The following is an 18,909-nucleotide window of genomic DNA, read 5'->3' on the forward strand; positions in this document are numbered from 1 at the left end:
CCAAAACCTACCCTCCCAACCATGACACCGGAAGTCAGGAGTCCTAGGACACTGGCAAGTGTCTTAACAGCCCGGGACAGGACAAGGATGCAGGCGGCTGACGCTAACTGCTGCTTGGAACAGAAACTGGTGATTCTCGAGGGCAGTTTGTATGTATAAACGCCTTAAAAAGGTTCACACCTTCCAACCCACTTAGAGGACGGAGCTGGGGAAATGAATGGGGAGTGCAAGGAGCTTAAACAGGAAAACTTCCCCGCAGTATTACTCGTAATGGAGGCTGGAATAAGCAAAATATAGGGGTTTCAGACATGTTTAGCATACTAGAATACTCTACAGCCCACAAATACATTTTAAAACCATACAGCAACTTACCACCTAACATGAGAGGGGAGAGGGTACACAAAACTATCAGAAAATGACAATGTAGTGCTCCCAGTGATGTCTCTAGATTGTGGTTATGAATTATTTCTTGAGGTCTTGTCAACCTCAAAAAGAACTTGCTGTGTAATCCACTGTGCAATACCCTCTTCCCTGGCACCCCGCCTTTTCCTCAGCGACAAACTGCAGGCGGTTGAACTATAAGACTCGAACGGACTCTTCCAACGAGAGGTTCCTGGCCTTGTTCTCTGCCCACTTTCAAGAGCCTCTTCCTCCACCCCCACTCAGATTTCCCCTGAGGACTCAAAGGTGTCAGCCCATCACAGCACCAATGCCCAATGCAAAGAACACATGATTTATTAAAGACAACTTGTCGTCAACAGCATTGATTCAAGGAATAAAACAGATGAAAAAACAAAAGCAGACTTCCATTCTGACCCTGGAGTGAGACCTGCAGAATTCTTACAGCCCAGTCTCTAAGTGTCCAAAGTCCTGGGGGCAGCTCCCAACCAGGAAGCCCTGGGCACGCTGGCTCTCAAGGCACCTCCCTTGAGAGTCTGGGGAGGGGAAATCACCAAGGGCCTGTCCCTTCCTCAGGCAGTATCCCACTGGGGAGCGCCGTGTAATCTGGACATGGTCCCTGTGCTCCCGATCCTCATCTCAAGGTCAAGGAAAGAGCACTGGACCTAAGTCTGCCACTGAGGCCAATCAGACGCAGTGACTCAAGTAGTATGGCCGCAGGAGGGTAGGCGGGGGACAGGCAAGAGGGAATGCATCAGGTGTCCTGAGCAGGCTGCTGGGCCCCAGGCTGTGGCCCAAGCCTCAGGCTGTGAAGGGCTCCAAGTTGGGACTGAACCACCAGCTGACCAGTTCTGGGAAGAGGCTGAGCCAGGCTGGTGGGAAGCAGGGTCTCTGTGCCATGCTGGGGTCTTGCAGTCTGGAGACGACACCCACCCTGTTGTATCCCTTACACTCAGGTGCAGTACAGAGCTCAGAGCCCTCCCAGCCAGAACCTGCTGGAAAACCAGGAAAGTCCCACAGGCAGGTGGAGAGGATGCTGACTCTGACCTTGGAAGGTCAGGAAGACCTCCAACTGCTTGTATACTTTCCCAGCCCCACCCTTCATCCCCAAACCAAGCACTTGCCAGTCTGCAATAAATAACTAGGAGTCTGAATAAATACAGTAAAAAAATCTCCCAAGTACTGTGTGTTGGGAGGGGTGGCGGCAAAAAGGCAAGTGCGTAAAGTCCCAGCAGCATCCAAGATACAGCCTGGTACAGGAGCCACTTGGGGACAGCTCTTCCTGGGCCCCACAGCCGGGCCCGGGAAGGCAGCACAAAGTCCTGGCTGCCAGACTCGGGAAGGCTTTGGGGACAAAAGGGCCACTGCTGGCCAGTCTGAGGCGGAGGCCGCTTGCTGTATCGCCCAGCCTTCCAGATCCAAACCACCTGTCTCCTCACAGGAGGGCGGGCCTTGGTCAGAATGTGCCCACTCCTCCCACAGCCCCGTGGCAAGAGTAGCCAGCTGCTCCTGCTCCGGATGTCCCTGCCCCAAATCCTGGGAACAGCCCAAGCAGGTGACCAGGGAAGGGCCAGCACCTCCTTCAGCCTGCCTGGGCGAGATATGGCTCTCCTGGCACCAAGAGGATCCAGAGCCTTTAAGCTCAGCTACACCTGGCCCAGGGAGACTCCCATTGGTCCCACTTGCCCTTTATGGGACTCACTGCCCTGGGCTAGGACCTGGAAGCCACAAGAATGACGACTCTTCTGAAACACTTGGATCCCAACCCCCGGTACACTATCGCTTTCAGGTCCTTTTCCTCTGGGAGAGAAGGGCCTTTTGGGGGAGTCTCTGGAAGCCCCAGCTCTCCCTCTTCTCCTTCCTCCATCCCCTGGGCAGAAAGGAGGGTAAGGGGCCCAAAGCCTTGCAGGCCGTCATTTCTCAGCAGCTTTTGGTTTCCAAGATTTCTGTTGGGAGTCAATTCAGGACCCTGCGCTGAGGCACTGTGGACTCCCTCCCCGTCTGTGCGACCTGGGGGCCCAGGGCTGGGAATGTGAACAGGGTGCAAAGGCCAAGGTTGACCCCCAGGGATTTTGTTGAGCCAGACTCCTCATTCTGTTTCTGGGGTTCATGGAGGGGAGGAGGGGGAAGAGCTGGGGATAAGGCACCCCAAGAGAGAAGGGCAGAGGAAGAACGACAGAGGGGCAGACAGAGCGAGAGTGAGTCACACACCCCCTCTGTGAAAGAGGCAGAGGGAGAAGGGGAGGAGAAAGAGCCCTCGAGGGACCAAAGACACCCCACCCCCCTCACATACACATGGACACACACACACACACACCACACAGGAGCAGCAGACACCCGGGAGATGAAGAGATACATACACGTCCACCCAGGACTACAGACAGAAACACACACTCGCAGGGAGAGGGACAGAGAGTTTGACCTGGGCCTGGCAGCTTCTTAGCTCCTTCACAGTGTCACCTTCCCCATGGAGAAGCCTAAGCACCAACCCCCAGAAGAAGTGGTTTCTGGCTCATTTGCCAAGCACCTCCCGAGACCAGAGCCCAGAAGACCAGAGCAGAAGAACAAGAAGGGAGCAGCCGAGCAGAGGCAGGGAAGGACCCTTGTCGGCCCCCAGTGCCCCCAATGTGCCCCAGCCCCGGAAAACCACCCCATGAGCTCCAGCCTTGCTCGGCAGCCTGGGCAAAAGGTCCCCAGGATGAAGAGCAGGGAGAGAGCTAGGGCTGCATGGTTAGGAAGGAACATGGCACAGTGTGTCCCCAGCGGGAGCGGCCGAAGGGGAGGGAGCCGGGTGAGGAGGCCTGGAGTGGGCCAATCCTGCAGTTTCCCCTCAGGCTGGCTGGGATCCCACAGGCTTCTGCGTGTCCCAGAAGCCAGGGCACAGGGGTCGGTGTCTTCTCTCCCAAACCTGGGCCTCTTGCCAGGAGGCTACTTGGAGTCTTGGAGTTCCTTGGCTTTCTGAAGGATCTGGCAGACATCTGTGATGGGGTAATCCTGGGCAGGGGAAAGGTCAACAACATGCCTCTTAAGTCAGCTCACCTTTCACCACTACATGCCCTTCCTTCCCACTGGGCCCTGTCACCATGCTGGGCCCCGGGCCGGAGGGACAGGGGCCACAGGCCAAAGACACCTGCATGTCGCCCAAACCTTTGCTAACGCTACACCTGCTGCTGCACTAGCTTACCCGACCCAATCAGCACCGACCAGTGCCACAGCCCCTTCCTTAGGACTCGGGCCACCCTCCCTCCCCTCCCTCCTGCCATCGAATCCCAAGCACCGTTCATCCCGAGCCTGGTCGTGGGCCAGATGCTGCTCATGCATTAGCTCAGTGGGTCACCTCGTCAGTCTGGTGAGAAAGTTACTATGACTGTGTCCATTTTACAGACCTGGTCAAATTACTGAAAACCAACCCCAGGCCAGGCACTGGAAACACTGAGGCCTGGAGAGGCGATCTCTTGGCTCGGGTCACATGACTACCACAGCAGTACAAAGATGTGAACCCAGAGCTGTTTACTCTTGAGCCTACGTTCTGAACCACTGCACCCCAACCTCCTCCCCCAGGTCTGAGCACTTTCACCAACAAGCACCACAACGTACCGGGCGCCGCCGGGCCCCGGGTAAGATGAACTCAGGTAGAACATTTGGGTCAGGGACGCCAAGTCATTCACTCAAGGCGACACCACTCAAGTGGCAGGACCAGAATTCAAACCCAGATCCTAACCCAGATCTGCCTCAGGAGTCTGGACTCTTCTGCCCTGTTCCTGACCCCAGCCTGAAACAGCGGCTGGCAGCGGTGGGTGCTTGGTAAGTACCTGCCTCACGACCAGGGCCTGAGCTGGGCCCCCCGAACCCCATTACCTGCAGGAGCCGCATGTTTACGGTGAAGTCCCCTTCCAGCAGCTGCTCCCGGATCAGTCTAAGGAAAACAAGCAGAGGGGCACCTGGGCGGCTCAGTTAAGCGACCGACTCTTGATTTCAGCTCAGGTCGTAATCTCACCGTTGGTGAGATCAGGCCCTGAGTCAGGCTCTGCGCTCACAGCACAGAGCCTGCTTGGGATTCTCCCTCTCTCCCTCTCTCTCTGTCTGTCTTTCCCTCTCTCTGCCCCTCACCTGCTCATGCACATACGTGCTCGCTCTCGCTCTCAAAATAAATAAACTTTAAAAAAAAAAAAAAGGAACACAGCAGCAAAGCGCTAGAGCCCTGGGCCACCGAGCGCGGGCCCAGCAGGCCCCTTCCTGCTCCCGCCTTACCACCCGCAGTGTGACACCCGCCCGAGAAATCCAGAGGCTCACTGCCCACGAGCAGCCCTGGCCCTCTGCTCGCGGTCCACTCACATGAGCATGGCACAGCACACCAGGAGGAGGAAGTCGAAGCGGTTGTCGTCGGCGAAGAGGGAGTCCCAGATACGGATGACGTCAGGCAGCAAGAACTCCTGGGACAGCAGCAGTGTCAGCCAGCGGAAGGCAAAGAACTGGGGCTTGATGTTCTGCTCTTGCTGGGGAGACAAGGCGCGGGCATGGCGGTCAGCCGCCGTGCAGTGTCATGTGGCCTATCAGACTGGCCGCGCGTCTGCGCCGGGCATGGGGGGGGGGGGGGGGGGGGGGGGGACGGCACTGGGGCCGCCCAGAGAGCCGCACTCGACCACCAGAGGGACGGCTGCTGTTGTGGCCAGCCGGTGCTGTCAGATCTTCGATTTTTCAAGAGGAGCCAGAAATCCGTGCTTTTATGTAAGCTCCCTAGATTTACAAATGGCTCGGATTCTTTTAAAATGCAGTATGGGGGCGCCTGGGTGGCTCAGTCGGTTAAGCGGCCGACTTCAGCTCAGGTCATGATCTCACAGCTTGTGAGTTCAAGCTCCGCGCCAGGCTCTGTGCTGACAGCTCGGAGCCCGGAGTCTGCTTCGGATTCTGTGTCTCCCTCTCTCTCTGCCCCAACCCACTTGGATTCTGTCTCTGTCTCTCTCAAAAATAAATAATAAAAAAAAATTTTTGGGGGGCGCCTGGGTGGCTCAGTCGGTTAAGCGTCCGACTTCAGCTCAGGTCACGATCTCGCGGTCCGTGAGTTCGAGCCCCGCGTCGGGCTCTGGGCTGATGGCTCGGAGCCTGGAGCCTGCTTCCGATTCTGTGTCTCCCTCTCTCTCTGCCCCTCCCCCGTTCATGCTCTGTCTCAAAAATAAATAAAACCTTAAAAAAAAAAATTTTTTTTAAATAAATAAAAATTTTTTTTTAAATGCAGTATGGATTATAACCCTGGATTTATGGACAGACAGACTATTACGGGGCACTTACGATAAGCCCAGCCTTGTGCTTCACATGTGAAGTATATTATTTCATTTATTTACTCCCCGTACAACACCTTGTAAGACAATTACTCCCCATAGAGATGAGCCGTCTGGTCAGCCAGTGAGTATTTCTAACTGAAAAACCATGTTACAAAATAACAAAAACATAATTCCAAATCTGTTTAAAGGGATCTGTTTATATGTATCTTCTTGTTCACAAAATTGTTTTTATATAGTTTCTTTTCACAAAACTGTTTTCCGAAATAAATAGGGAATGACACTCCAAGAACTTTTTAGATTATTTTTAATTTTTAAAAATGAAGTTCAGGGGCGCCTGGGTGGTTCAGTCCGTTGAGCGTCCCACTTCGGCTCAGGTCATGATCTCACGGTTCGTGAGATCTCACGTCCCACATACAGCTCTGTGCTCACAGGTTAGAGCCTGAAGCCTGCGTCGGATTCTGTATCTCCCTCTCTCTCGGCCCCGCCCCTGCTCACATTCTGTCTCTCTCTCAAAAATAAACATTAAAAAAAAAAAAAATTTTTTTTTAATGTTTTATTTATTTTTGAGACAGAGAGAGACAGAGCATGAATGGGGGAGGGTCAGAGAGAGAGGGAGACACAGAATCCGAAGCAGGCTCCAGGCTCCGAGCCGTCAGCACAGAGCCCGACGCAGGGCTCGAACTCACGGACCGTGAGATCATGACCTGAGCCGAAGTGGGACGCTTAACCGACTGAGCCACCCAGGCGCCCCCCAAAAAAAAAAAAAAAAAATTGTTTTTAAATGAAGTTCAGAGGCGCCTGGGTGGCTCAGTCAGTTGAACGTCCCACTTCGGCTCAGGTCATGATCTCGCGGTCCGTGGGTTCGAGCCCCACATCAGGCTCGCTGCTGTCAGCACAGAGCCTGCTTCGGATCCTCTGTCTCCCCCTCTCTCTCTGCCCTCTCCCCTTCGCTTGTGTTTTCCCTCTCAAAAATAAATGAACGTCTTAAAAATAAATAAATAAAAATAAAAATGAAGCTTGCACTTTCTCAGAGGACTGCTACCAAGCTAAAGTCATTTAGTCTACAGTAAACACACTGCATCATGCCTGGCCCACGACAGGCACCCTATCAACTTCCTCTTCGTGCCCGGCCTGCTAGGCTCCCACGTCAACTGCTGCCTCGGTCTCCCGGTCGGGCCCCAGCTTTCAGGCCAGCACTCCCCAGCGGGAGCAGCCACTCTCCATTCCCGGACTCAAGCCAGAACTTGCCCCCGGCCTGGGGTGCTGAGGAGGCCTGCTATCTGTGCCCCTTCCCGTCCGTCTGCCTTGGCCCCGTGGTCCTCACCAGTTTCAGGTAGAGCTCCATGTCTTTATCCTTCAAGGTGGAGTACACCTTTTCCATCTTGTAGGTGATGCCACATTGGGAGTCGTCCAGGCTCTTGATGAAGTTGTCCCGGATCTCAGCCATGAGGTTGGTGAAGCAGAAAAAGGTGTCCGCTTCGGCGTGCTCTGGCGATGGGTGGGGGGAGGGGGAGCAGCTGCAAGGGAACTGATGCCCTCCTGCGTCGCACCCCACCTCTCCCGTGCACGACGTCTCCCCCTTTGCCTCTGAGCTCCTCCAGGCCGCCCACCCTCCTGGTCCGGCCCGGGCCCTCCTCTATCCTTGACCACGCTCCGCCCCCAGACTAAGGACACCACGTCTTTCTTCTCACACCTTCGGGCAACACTGTGCATTTCACTTAGTAACTGGTTACATGCTCTTCTGAGGACACTTTTCAAGCCATTTACTTGAAGCCTTGTCAGTCATTCAGCTTCCGGAATGTACCGGTCATCTCCTTTTATCAGAACTTCCGTTACCCACGCTGAGAGCGCAACACACTTCCCACATCCTAAAAGGCCTGAACTGGAAAGGACCTCAGAGATGATCCAGGCTAACCTCTCACCTCTGACAGAGGGAAGAAGAGGCCCAGAGGTGGGGCGCGAGTCGCAGCGCCTGATAAGGCCCATCAGCCAGGCTTTCCTGGGCCCCTCTCTCTAGGGAGCCGCATGAGGGGTGCGGGCAGCCAAGAGGCCTTTTACCTTTCCACTCGCTGTTGGGGTCGGTGGCAAAGGTATAGTAGAGGGGCCCCACGATCTCGTTCATGCCCTGCACGTAAGCGATGCCAGGATTGAGCTTGGCGTAGATGAACAGGATGCGCTCCACCACCTCCCAGTGGGCCTCGCAGCCGTTGGGCAGCACCTCATACTCGTTCAGGGAAGAGGGCGTGGAGTTCTTGTGTGGGGAGCACATCTGGGGAAAGAGGGGAGGAGCCGGTAAGGCGGCGACAGCAGAGATAACGCGTTCCCGCCAGAAATGTTTGCCGTTCAGGCAAGACTCGACTTCCAGCTTATGGGGAATACACAGCACAGCGGAACGCATCCAATGTCACAGGGAGAAACAGGCAGACAAACCCAGAATGTGGGGTATTCCACAAGGCAGCGGGGCCGAAGCCTAATTTATGGTGCCAAAAACCAGAACAGCGCTTACCTCTGAGGTGAGGGGCACTGACTGGGAAGGGGCGTGAAGGAACTTTTTGGATGATGGAAACGTTCAGTGTCTTGACTGGGCGTATACGTAACTAAAAGTTCATCTAGTTGCATACTTGAGATCTGTGCATTTTACTACATGGAAGTTATTCTTTACTTTTTAAAAAACCTGTAAATATGTCAAAAACAGACAACTGGCCAAGATCCTTCAAAAAGTCAAATGCTGTGGGGGAGCGGGCCGGAAGTGGAGGCCTCCCTGAGATCAAGAGACTAATGAAATATAACATCTCAATACCACACAGACACCTTAATGGGTCTCGGATGCAAAGTCAAATAACTAAAATATCCTTGGCACAACTGAGGACATCCGATCACGGGCTGGAAGTTGGGTGTTACTGTGGAATTATTGTTAATCTTCGTATGTGAGGATGGTGACAAAGGAGGATGTTCTCCTTCCCAGGAGACGCCCACAAGAGTACTCGCGGGCAAAGGGTCGGGGCGTGTGCAACTTACTCTCTCTACATATAATACACCCACAAATATGGCAGAACATTCACAACTGTTGAATCTAGGTGGAAAGTATACAGTTGGGAATCGTACTCTTCTTTCAACTTTTGCGAACGTTTCACCTTTTTCATTAGGAAAAAGTTGGGAGATAAACAGAAGAGGGATCCCTGCTGAAGAGGGATCCTCCTGCGACAGAGCAGAGGTCTCCAACAGCGGTGCTGGCAGGAGCCCCCAGGGGCGCCGCAAAGATCCAGGTGCCGGGGGTTCCCTGTGTGAGAAAGCTGCAGGCAAACGCAGGCAGGGCCGGCGTATGAAGCCATCCGGGAAGCACAGGATCCTGAAGAAAAAGTCCCTCCCCCATCATACACGCACGTGCAAACATATACACGTGTGTACATGTGTGCTCACACGCACACATCGCTAACATTCACTGACAGCTTTCCATGGGCAAGACCGTGCTCTGCAAGCATTCCTCCATGAAGTCCTCTGAACAATCTAGAATACCTGCTCAACGTCATTTTGAAGACGAGGAAACTGAGGCTCAGAAATGTTAGGTCACTCGCCAAAGTCTCGCACTACGTGGTGACAGTAGGACTTGAGCCCAGACTGGCTGACTCCACAGCCTGCAGCCCAGGCCTCAGAGAAATGCCTTGCAGCCTTCCCAAAATCTGCAGAGCCGTGACCTCATTTCAACCTCCTGGTGATTCAAAAGCCAGCATGGTGGAAATGATCCTGCCCAGTTTACAGGGGAGAAGGTGGAGGCCCAGGAAGGTGAGGCTGGTGTTACTTCCCCCAAAGTCAAACAGATGTTCAACTTGAACTAAATGGCCCAACCGCAGGTCCCGAGGTCTAGGGATGCAGCTTCTGGTCAGGTTCTCTGCCACCAGGACCAGATCAAGACCTAAAATGGGGAAGAGCTCCGCTCTCAGACCCCAATTACTGCAGTGAAATGAGTGAAGCCAGGTCCGCACCTTGCCCTGTAGCCAGGACATCAGCGGCGAGTAGGGTCGCCCACGTGGCCAGCCAAGCATTCTGCACCCCCTGGCACATGTCACTCTGTCCCGGGCACATGGGACCCTGGGATCAGCTGTTAACTGCCCGCGTCACCCCTGCAGCAGAAAATGGCTGCTATCCGAGAGACACAGAGATGTGATCAGTCATTCTACCTGAGGGAAGAAAGCTTCTGCAGTATTATATGTCACGAGTCTGTTGGAGGTTACAGAGAAGGATTTTTCTACTGTTGGAGGACAATGAAAAGTTTTGAGGAAAAAGCGGGAGTTCCATGTACTCAAACATAGGTGTAAATTCAGGAAGAAGGTAATACGCTTCATTTGGCCACAGGCTGCTTCTCAGAGGTACAGGAATCTGCTAGAAGACTGGGGTTCAAACGCTCCGTGCGACTTGGCCAGCGCAAGCCCTAGCAATTCTAGCTCCTGATCTCTCAAGTCTATCCACGTTTCACCCCGGCCCCCACCTGCCTGTGCCTGGACACAGCGGCCGCCTCCCGTCCTCCATTCCTACCCTTCCAACACCCCCACGGCAACTGCCCACGGCAATCCGTCACAAAAGCAGACCGGAATCACGTCCCCGCTTTGCTTAGAATGCTCAGAAGCCCCTAGGTGGCCTCACAGCCGCTGACCTTGCCAGCATCCTCTGGCGGTGCCCCCCTCTTGCCTGGCCGGACTCTGCTATTCCCTGAACACACCACACTCACTCCTGCCTGAGGCCTCCACTATGCCCTCCTCCCCACCTGGAACGCACTTTCCTGCTAATTCCTGGCCTCTTAGCTGAAATGTCACCTCCTCGGGAAGTCTTCCGGGACACCAAGGCCAGGTGAGCTCCTCACTGCCTCACTGCTCCCACACGTTCTCATCAGCGTGTAATCGCTTTTTCAAGAGGCATCTCCCCTGCTGCTCCTTCAGCACGCGGGAGGACCCTCCCCCGGCCCCCCACAACCCCAGACTTTGATAGCTGACTTGCAGAAGAGCCCCAGAGGTGGACCTGGCAGGACCAAGGTCGCTTTGGGTAGCTGTCAGGGCAGACGGCCGGTGGCCAGTGCTCCGAGGGAAGCAGGAAGGAAAAGGCTGTCACGGGGCGTCCCTGGGGACCCCGGGCTGGCTCTCACATTTGTGACTCCGCTCCGGTTCCGGGCCACTGTCTGCGATTTCAGCGTCGTCTGTTCCACCCGTTTACGAAGGGTCTCAAACTCATTCTGGGGGTCCAGGATAAGGAGGCAGGGGTACTCGGTGGCTCTCTGGAAGAAAGATATATCTGGGCACAACCTCCTGTCAAGAGGGAACAGGAGAGAGCACTGTTACTCAGGATGAAAGTTTGGAGCATTTCATCAGCACCCTGTTGCCGGGTGCTCCACTATTCCAAAAGGCATTTTTTGTGTTTTTTAAAAAATTAGTAAGATTTGGGGCACCCGGGTGGCTCAGGTGGTTAAGCATCTGACTTCGGCTCAGCTCAGGTCATGATGTCACCATTGGTGAGTTCGAGCCCTGCATCGAGCTCTCTGCTGTCTTTAGATTCTCTGTCTTCCTCTCTCTCTGCCCTTCCCCTGCCCTCTCTCTCTAAGAATAAAAAAATAAATTTAAAAAAATTAGTAACATTTTTGGGGGAGGGGGAGACATAGAAAGCAAGCAGGGGAGGTGTAGAGAGAGAGAGAGAGGGAGGCAGAGAATCTAAAGCAGGCTCCACACCATCAGCACAGAGCCCAATGCAGGGCTTGAACTCATGAACTGCAAGATCATGACCTGAGCCAAAATCAAGAATCGAATACAACTGACTGAGCCACCCACACGCCCTGTAACATTTTAAGAATTTAGTGTTTGTTTGTTTGTTTTTAACATTTATTCTTTTTTGAGACAGAGAGAAACAGAGTGCAGCCGGGGGAGGGACAGAGAGAGAGGGAGACACAGAATCCGAAGCAGGTTCCAGGCTCTGAGCCATCAGCACAGAGCCCGACGCAGGGCTCGAACCCACGAACCACGAGATCACGACCTGACCCAAAACCAAGAGTCAGATGTTTAACTGACTGAGCCATCCGCGTGTCCCTAAAATACCCACATTCTGATTTGTATTTCCATATAGATACACACACATATAAAATTTTTAAGTGTCATTATGGTCTTATAATCCAATTCTCCTCTTTAACCACAACCATCTTTCCATGTCAAAAGTATTTATCTAAAAAATAAAAAATATCTAATACATATAGGGTGTTCAGTGCAGTGTGGTTTAAAATGGTTATGTTGATAAACTAACTTGAATAAAATGGTTATGCTGCACGTTGTGTAACAGGATAGTATACAGCCGACACAGGAAGACGTCCAGGACAGAGGGAGAGGAAAACTCAAGGTGGGAGACAGTCTCTACGATGCGATCACATAGGTTTGGTTTCGTTTCGTTTCCAGTTTTACTGAGATATAATGGACCCACATCGCTGCGTCACTTCAACAGGTAAAGTTTTTCTTGTGCACGTTACTGCAGCACAGGCACGCTTTCCAGACTTCTTACACCTAGCACGTTGCAAACCTGCCCCCCCCAAAAACACTGAATGACATGCTACAATCGCTACCAGTGTGAGACAGAACCTGTTTCTCTAGAACCGGGTTCAAGACATGGTTCTTGACGCAAACTGTCAAGACGCCTCGTGCACAGAGGCCGCCCCAACTCCGCCCTGAGAATGCAGGAGGCGAGACCCTCTTTTGCATCCTGGCTGAGCCGCGCTGGGCTGGGTGTCCACCTGGGGCCATCTGAAGATGGGGCCGGACAAGCTGAGCACGGACAGAGGAGCAGCGCCCAGGGCCGCGAGGGCCCGGAAACACGGCCGGCACCCGGTGAAAGCAGAACTGAAACCCGGTAAACTCACTGCAGATCTCCAGCTCCAACCACTCAACCCCACTGCAGGGAGGCCTCCCTTCCAGCTCCTCACACAGCCTTGTGGGAGATCCCACCCACTGCCAGACTCGCCAACCCCACAGGAAGCAGGAGCGTGTTTCCACGTCTCTCTGCCAAGCGGAAAAGCACGCCCAGGCACACACTGAGCCTCACAAGTTTTCAAAAAACACTCATCTGATCCTGTCACTCCTATGCTCAAAACCTCTGCATGACTGCCCCATGCCCTTGGGATCAAGTCCAAGGTCCAACCCCCGCCTCCCTCCAGTGTGGCTTCCACCACTGCTCCTCGAACGTGCCTCCATGCGCTTTCGGGGCCTTCCCGCAGGCAGCTCCCCACCACCACGGCCTTTCCCTCCCTCTTCCCCCAAGGCCTCTCACTCCTGAGACCTCTCAGCCGAGGCCTCCCCCCAACCCTTAAAGCACCCTGAACTCTCCCCTCAGGGCACTGACCACAAATGCTAATTACACAGAAGACCCATCTTGCTGAAGGACTATCTAACCATCCTCCCCACCGGGTTCCAAGCTCCTTAAGAAGGGGACCACGTCTGTCAATTCCATGCTCAACCCTGAGCTCGGCACTGAGCTCGCCATAGAGCAGGATCTCAGTATCTGTCGCAGGAAGGATCCGATGAACCCATAAACACCCGCGGCACGACAGAAACTAAGGCAGGGAGAAAGGAGAGCCAGGCACTCGACTCGGTCACTGGCCCTGTTCATAGGCCGACATCACTGGGGCTCGGACCCACCTACCAGACCAGCCTCCAGCCGTTCCTCAAACACCCACCTGTGGGCGTGGGCTGCAAAGGGAAAGGACAGGACTGGGAAACCCCCCAGAAGTCCCATGGGCCAGTTCCTGACCCCCAGTGCCCTGCTTACCGGACGTCTTTGTCGATTTGCAGCAGCACCTCGTTGTCCTTGAAGTATGTGTTCCAGCGGCTGTCGGGGTTGGGGTTGAGTGGCTGAGGGGAGAGGATGAGCTGCTCTGTCCCAGGTCCAGCCAGGGCCCCAGGGGGCAGATTCCAGTCTGGGGGGGCCTGAGCAGAGGCCCAGCGGGGACTCTGAGACAGCCTGTGAGCTACTTGGGGAGCCTCCGACATCACGTTCTGCTCTGAGGACACCCCTGCTGGGCAGGGACCACCCTTTCTGTCTCAAATGCTGCATATGCCAGGTGCTCACTAAACGCTTGTTGAATGAACGCATGTTGTATTATCAGGTCTCTTCGAATCTAATTCACCTTGCTCGGAATCGTCAAGTCTAAATGTTGGAGGACGGGCCTGGGTCCATCCATCTCCACTTTCTGCACAAGGGGAGGGGCTCAGTATCTGAGGAGAGCATGAGGCTCCCTCCAGGCCACAGAAAGACCATTTATTCTCACTCCTGCCCTGCTCTCTCTTCAATTATAAAATCACAGAAATTTCCCCAGGGAACAGAGGCGAGGAGGAAAGGAGACACAGCACACACAGAGGACTTGGCTCAGTTCTACACACACACACTCAGACCCCAATTCATGGCCTACGTTCCTGACCAGGCCCAGCGCCTGGGAAGGAGAAGGGAGAGATGACGGCCTCCAGGGGCTGAGTGGCCCAACACAGAGAGGAGGTACTGGATGGTCCAGAGGGGACCCAGACTGGCCACATCTGTCCTCTGGGGTAGACGGAACTTCCGGCTCCAAAGCCTGCATCCCTCCCTACTCTGTAGCCTTGGCCCCTGCTGAGACCCTTACTCACATGGTCCTCAAAGGTCACATCCTCCCTGGACACACCCATGTTGGCCTTGGCAATGCCAGGTTGGATAATCATTTCCCTCAGGAACTGAGAATACAGCTCCCTGCAGGAGAGAAGGGGAGAGAGGATGATCCCAAGGGTCTTGTCCAGGGAGCCTGGACCAGAGAAGCAGCAACAGGAGGCAAGGCAGGCCCAGCACCACCTGCTGTCTGATAGGAAGGCCCTCCCGTCACCCCCCTTTCTCGTGGTCTCACCTCTGCTTGGCCAGAATGGAGGTCCATGAGGCTCTCTCCAAGGGGAGGTAGTTCAAGAGAATCTGCACAGAGGGAGAGGAACAAAGCTCTGTCGACTCCTGGGCCCAACCCCAGACAGTAGGTGGAGGCCGACAGGCCTCAAGGAAAATGTCTAATAAAGGCCAGAAGACCAGATGGGCTGAAACCCACGCGTGCAGGTGTGGGCTGGGGGTAGCCTCCCCTTTCCTCTCCACTTTATCCCAAACCCACCTTTTCCTCTGCTTGTCCTCAAAGAGACCCTCGCAAAGGATAAGGAAACCTGGAGCTCAAGAGGCTGGAAACCAAGACATTGGGTTTCTGCTCCCACCTCGGCTAATAGCTTTGGGCAAAGCGTGGCCTCTTTCTGTCCCATTAAGCGTCACTTCTACTGCCCTGTGCGGACCAGGAAGCAGAGAGCTTCACTGCCACTACTACGTGTTCCTGCCCCAAGGGAATCCTGGAGGGGATGCCAAGAGGAAAAGAAACCCAGGACTTCCCAGAAAAGTCTCCTCGGACAAGCAAGGAAAGGCGCAGAAGAAGGGGAAGGGGCCAGGGCGGGGGCAGGCCATGCAGGAACCCAAGGACTTTTGGCAGAGCAGGCACCCCACCCCAGGCACACCCACCTTCCAGCAGAGGCACCGAAGTCCACCCTCACAGGGGATGCCTGTGGACACAGCAGGCAAGAGTCACGCCCCAGGCCAGAGCCCCCAGACCCCCCCAGCCCTCCACCTCAGAGCCAGTGGGCAAGGAATGGAGTGCGTGAGAAGTACTTCCTCAAGAATCATCTCCTGTCAGAAAAATCATTGGACTACAGGCTAATCCTGTGTATTTCTCTCCATGACCCCTGCCCCCACCCCAGAGCTCCCTCCATGGGGAATGTTCTTTTGAGGATAACGCCTTTTCATCCTTGGTATTTGTTCCTCAGAGCAGCGCTTACCCACCACCACCATCTCTGCCCAATCGGAGTCAGGTCTCTCATTATAAACGATAATGGCTCCATGAATTGTCCTTCATAGCATCCAGCCCAGTTGGGACTGTATAACATGGTTTGCGGATTTATTTAACCTCTGTAACACCAACAGCTGGGTGAGCCCCCGAAAGAGAAGAACCAAATCTGCCTTATATTCCCAGCCCCTAGCATGGGGCACAGCACACAGCAGGGACACTGTAAATATTTGCGGAATATAAACTAAGCTATAAATGCTAAGCACTCTGTGCCTTATGGACATTACTTCACTTGACCCTCATTACAACCCTAGTAAGTAGAGAAGATTAGCACTGTCATCCTCACCTTCCAGATAAAGAAACCTATCCGTAATGACAGAGCAATGGGGGACTCCAACACAGGTCTGTCCGTCTTAACTCTACAGCCCAAACTCAACGCACAATGGCTTCCCCGAGGCCTGGTAGATTCTTCAGCTCAGTACACACCCCATGACCCCTCAAGACCTTCAGGGTTTAAATATCACTCTTGAACAAAAGACAAACGTCTCCTGCGATATTGTCAGGAGCCTCACTAAAGCAGCTGCTGCTACGGTACCCCTAATACCGTGAGTGGGAGCTGATGCCCACCTCCCTCAGAATCTGCATGGGGACAAGAAAAGCAACTACCAGAACTCCTTGCTGACCAAGTCACAAGGGCAGAGCAGTAACAAGAACCCACACAGAACACCTTAGGATATTTTAAAAGATAAGCAAAAATCTCTGTGCTGGAAGGTTAACCATGCCAGGGAGGGCAAAGTCAAACACTGCTGGGGTTCAGCTCCTTAAAGTCAGGGTCTCAAGGCTAGAATTTTACCGTTAACCAAAGTTCACCATTGCCTGAGTCAGCTGTAATCCCCAAGCCTGGGAGAGAATCAGGAACTGCTCTGCAGCTAACGAAATTCTACTACACAGGAAGTTTGCTGAGGAGTGAGGCAGACCCCGAAGCGGCTCGAGTCTCTTCCCCGCTCCAGGCTCCCGCATTCGATCCTCTCGAGTAACCCTCAGCTAGCAGCAAGCACCGCTTACACCCCAGGAAGCATCCTAAGGCCGAGGCTTGCTCTTGGCGGTCAGGGCAGTCAGGGGTGGCTGAGAGTCCCAGAATCAGCAGAAGGCCCCACGAGGCAGGCTGGCCGCCCTAGAACTGACCAGGTGTGGCCCTGGGCACCTTCCCCTCCATCCTAACCACAATGCTGCTCTAAGGAAACCCTGAACGTGGAGAGCTGCTGCTTACCACTAAAACTGAGTTCCCGAAGCTTTTCCAAAGCGATCGTGGGCTCCTTCAGGACATCCTGGAAATCTGCAATCCTAGAAGTCAGACGGGAAGGCAAATGAAGCACATCCAAACCCCAGAGTGACAGACTTAGTGATCACTTCTGAAGCCCAGAGCTCTCATATCACCAGTCTTCAACCAGTTCCTCCCACCCCTTCAGGACATAAAGACAGCAGAGCTCAGCCTAGGTCCTGGCCAAAGGCACCTTAGGGGAACTACAGAATTACAGATCACTTCTTCCTCCAAACCCAGGAACATAGAGATATTCCTCTAGAGGTTCTCAAGCAAACACCATGAAATTAGACACATTTCTAACATTTAGTAAGCTGGCATTTATTGGGCACTTCCTGCTGGCCAGGCCCAGCCCATAGTGCCACTAGGAACCAGGAGTAATGTGATCCCTAGACAACGGACCTATGTAACCTGCACGCAGCTCCCCAGGCTCAAAAATACAACCATTAGAAGACCTCTGGGCTAGACAGTAGGCAAGGACAAAAGGTTTAAAGAACAAGCGAGTCCTGGAGAAAAACTGAAGACTTAACAAAATTTGGCCAGTGCTGTGGGATTGAGCCTGAGGGAAGGAAGACTGGAGAATCCAGGTTCTCCAGCATTCCATGTAAAAACCAGGCAAGGGGAACAGGGAGCATTTGGAGGGGACGGTACTGGGGCAGAGGATTAACAAGGGGGACAAAAACGGTGGGGAGGGGATGGGGAGCTGGAGAACGGGGCATCGAGGCCCTGGATGAGGAAGACACCAGGGGAAGGGGGAAACCCGGGGTCCAGGATGAGGGAGAGACATGGGGTGACACGAGGGAGCAGAAGAGGTGCCTCCGCTCCGGGCACCCTCAGGCCCACAAGCAATGAGGTTGGAAAGTGGGCGCCCGAGACCCGCTACACTGGGCTCCCGCTTCCTAGCCGCACCTGCGTCCCGCCCTGCAAGGCAGAGGGTGCGGCCTGGCCAGGAGTGGTCCGCCTGGGTCGGCCCCGGTGGCCCTTACCTGCTCTTGTGCAGACTCGACATGGTGTTGACTTCCGGATCCCCCCTTTGCCCTCGCCGCCGCCGCCGCCGCCGCCCCCTAGGGACGCGGGGCTCTCTGCAAAGGCCTCCGTCCGGAAACGAAGCCGCGAATGCGCGCGTTCCGTTTCGCCCCGCCCCACCCGCTCGGCCCGGCTCCGCCCCACTCACGTGCCGCCCCTCCCCGCCACTGCCGAGGCGGGGCCACGGGGACGCCGGGAGCGCGGCCCCGCCCCCGTCTCCACCCGGCCCACGCGCGCACGAGACTGAGGACGAGCCTCTGCCCAGGTACACCGTTCCCTGTGTCTACTCTTTGCACTTCCCTTGGCTTCAGTTTATATCTATGCAGTTTACCTGTCACCTTGACCTCTTCCTTACCCGTTCCTCGACGGCAATAAACTGTTACGTCATTGTTTCAAGAATGTGGACCTTCCCAGCTCAACTATACAGGCCTCCCGGCGGGTCTTTTCATTACCAAATCCTCGACGCCTATGACAGCAGCGCCCGCACCAAACAGATGGCTCAGTGACCACGGTTCAGTAACTATCAGATGGAAGAGCCGGACTACAGTTCAGTGTTTCCTTGGCTTTTGGAGTTGACAAACATGAAATTTACTTTATGAGAACAATAGAAAAAGAAAGCCAAGGTTTCAGGGTCCTTCTTAAGAGATGGTTGGCAGCCTTACAATGATTTTTTCTACATACTTGTGTGCACAAGTGCATAATTGTCCTTATCTTTTAATTTATCCACTGATGGGTGAAAACTTTGTCATTGGCCTGGAAAGCCTCAAAATCTCCCCTTCCGCCCTCAAGACTTGTCTGTTCCATGAAGTAGGGACACAGGTTATCTGTTCCTGTATTCCCTAATCCCATGATTTCTGCTCCCACTGCGTGTTAGGTACTGAGCTGTTTTTGTAGAATACCAAGGTTACATTCTTGTATGAAATACAAGAAATAAATAAATGCTCTCTTTTTTTAATTTTTTTAATATTTTTTTAACGTTTTATTTATTTTTGAGACAGAGAGAGACAGAGCATGAACAGGGGAGG

At 54.0% G+C, this 18,909-nt stretch overlaps 1 protein-coding gene across 3 annotated transcripts in view; it reads right to left on the reverse strand.

Annotated features, from left to right (window-relative positions):
- Positions 1 to 712: 712 nt before the first annotated feature.
- LOC125917934 (TBC1 domain family member 13) overlaps positions 713 to 18,909 on the reverse strand; it is a 29,409-nt gene continuing 11,212 nt past the window's right edge. The window contains exons 1-12 of one of the 3 annotated variants that reach the window (XM_049624002.1): positions 17,845 to 17,961; positions 16,808 to 16,881; positions 15,216 to 15,256; positions 14,575 to 14,636; positions 14,324 to 14,423; positions 13,473 to 13,555; positions 10,819 to 10,978; positions 7,740 to 7,950; positions 7,006 to 7,169; positions 4,735 to 4,895; positions 4,258 to 4,315; positions 713 to 3,393 (exon numbers count right to left, since the gene is read on the reverse strand). In XM_049624002.1, coding sequence (XP_049479959.1) covers positions 3,328 to 3,393; positions 4,258 to 4,315; positions 4,735 to 4,895; positions 7,006 to 7,169; positions 7,740 to 7,950; positions 10,819 to 10,978; positions 13,473 to 13,555; positions 14,324 to 14,423; positions 14,575 to 14,636; positions 15,216 to 15,256; positions 16,808 to 16,881; positions 17,845 to 17,867 — 1,203 coding nt within the window. In that variant the 5' untranslated portion in view covers positions 17,868 to 17,961 and the 3' untranslated portion in view covers positions 713 to 3,327. Of the gene's footprint in view, positions 3,394 to 4,257; positions 4,316 to 4,734; positions 4,896 to 7,005; positions 7,170 to 7,739; positions 7,951 to 10,818; positions 10,979 to 13,472; positions 13,556 to 14,323; positions 14,424 to 14,574; positions 14,637 to 15,215; positions 15,257 to 16,807; positions 16,882 to 17,844; positions 17,962 to 18,239; positions 18,604 to 18,909 lie in introns of those variants that run through there. The other 2 variants (XM_049624004.1, XM_049624003.1) reach the window with 2 other exon arrangements.

The sequence above is a fragment of the Panthera uncia genome, unplaced genomic scaffold, assembly GCF_023721935.1.
Source record: "Panthera uncia isolate 11264 unplaced genomic scaffold, Puncia_PCG_1.0 HiC_scaffold_317, whole genome shotgun sequence".
NCBI lineage: Eukaryota > Metazoa > Chordata > Mammalia > Carnivora > Felidae > Panthera > Panthera uncia.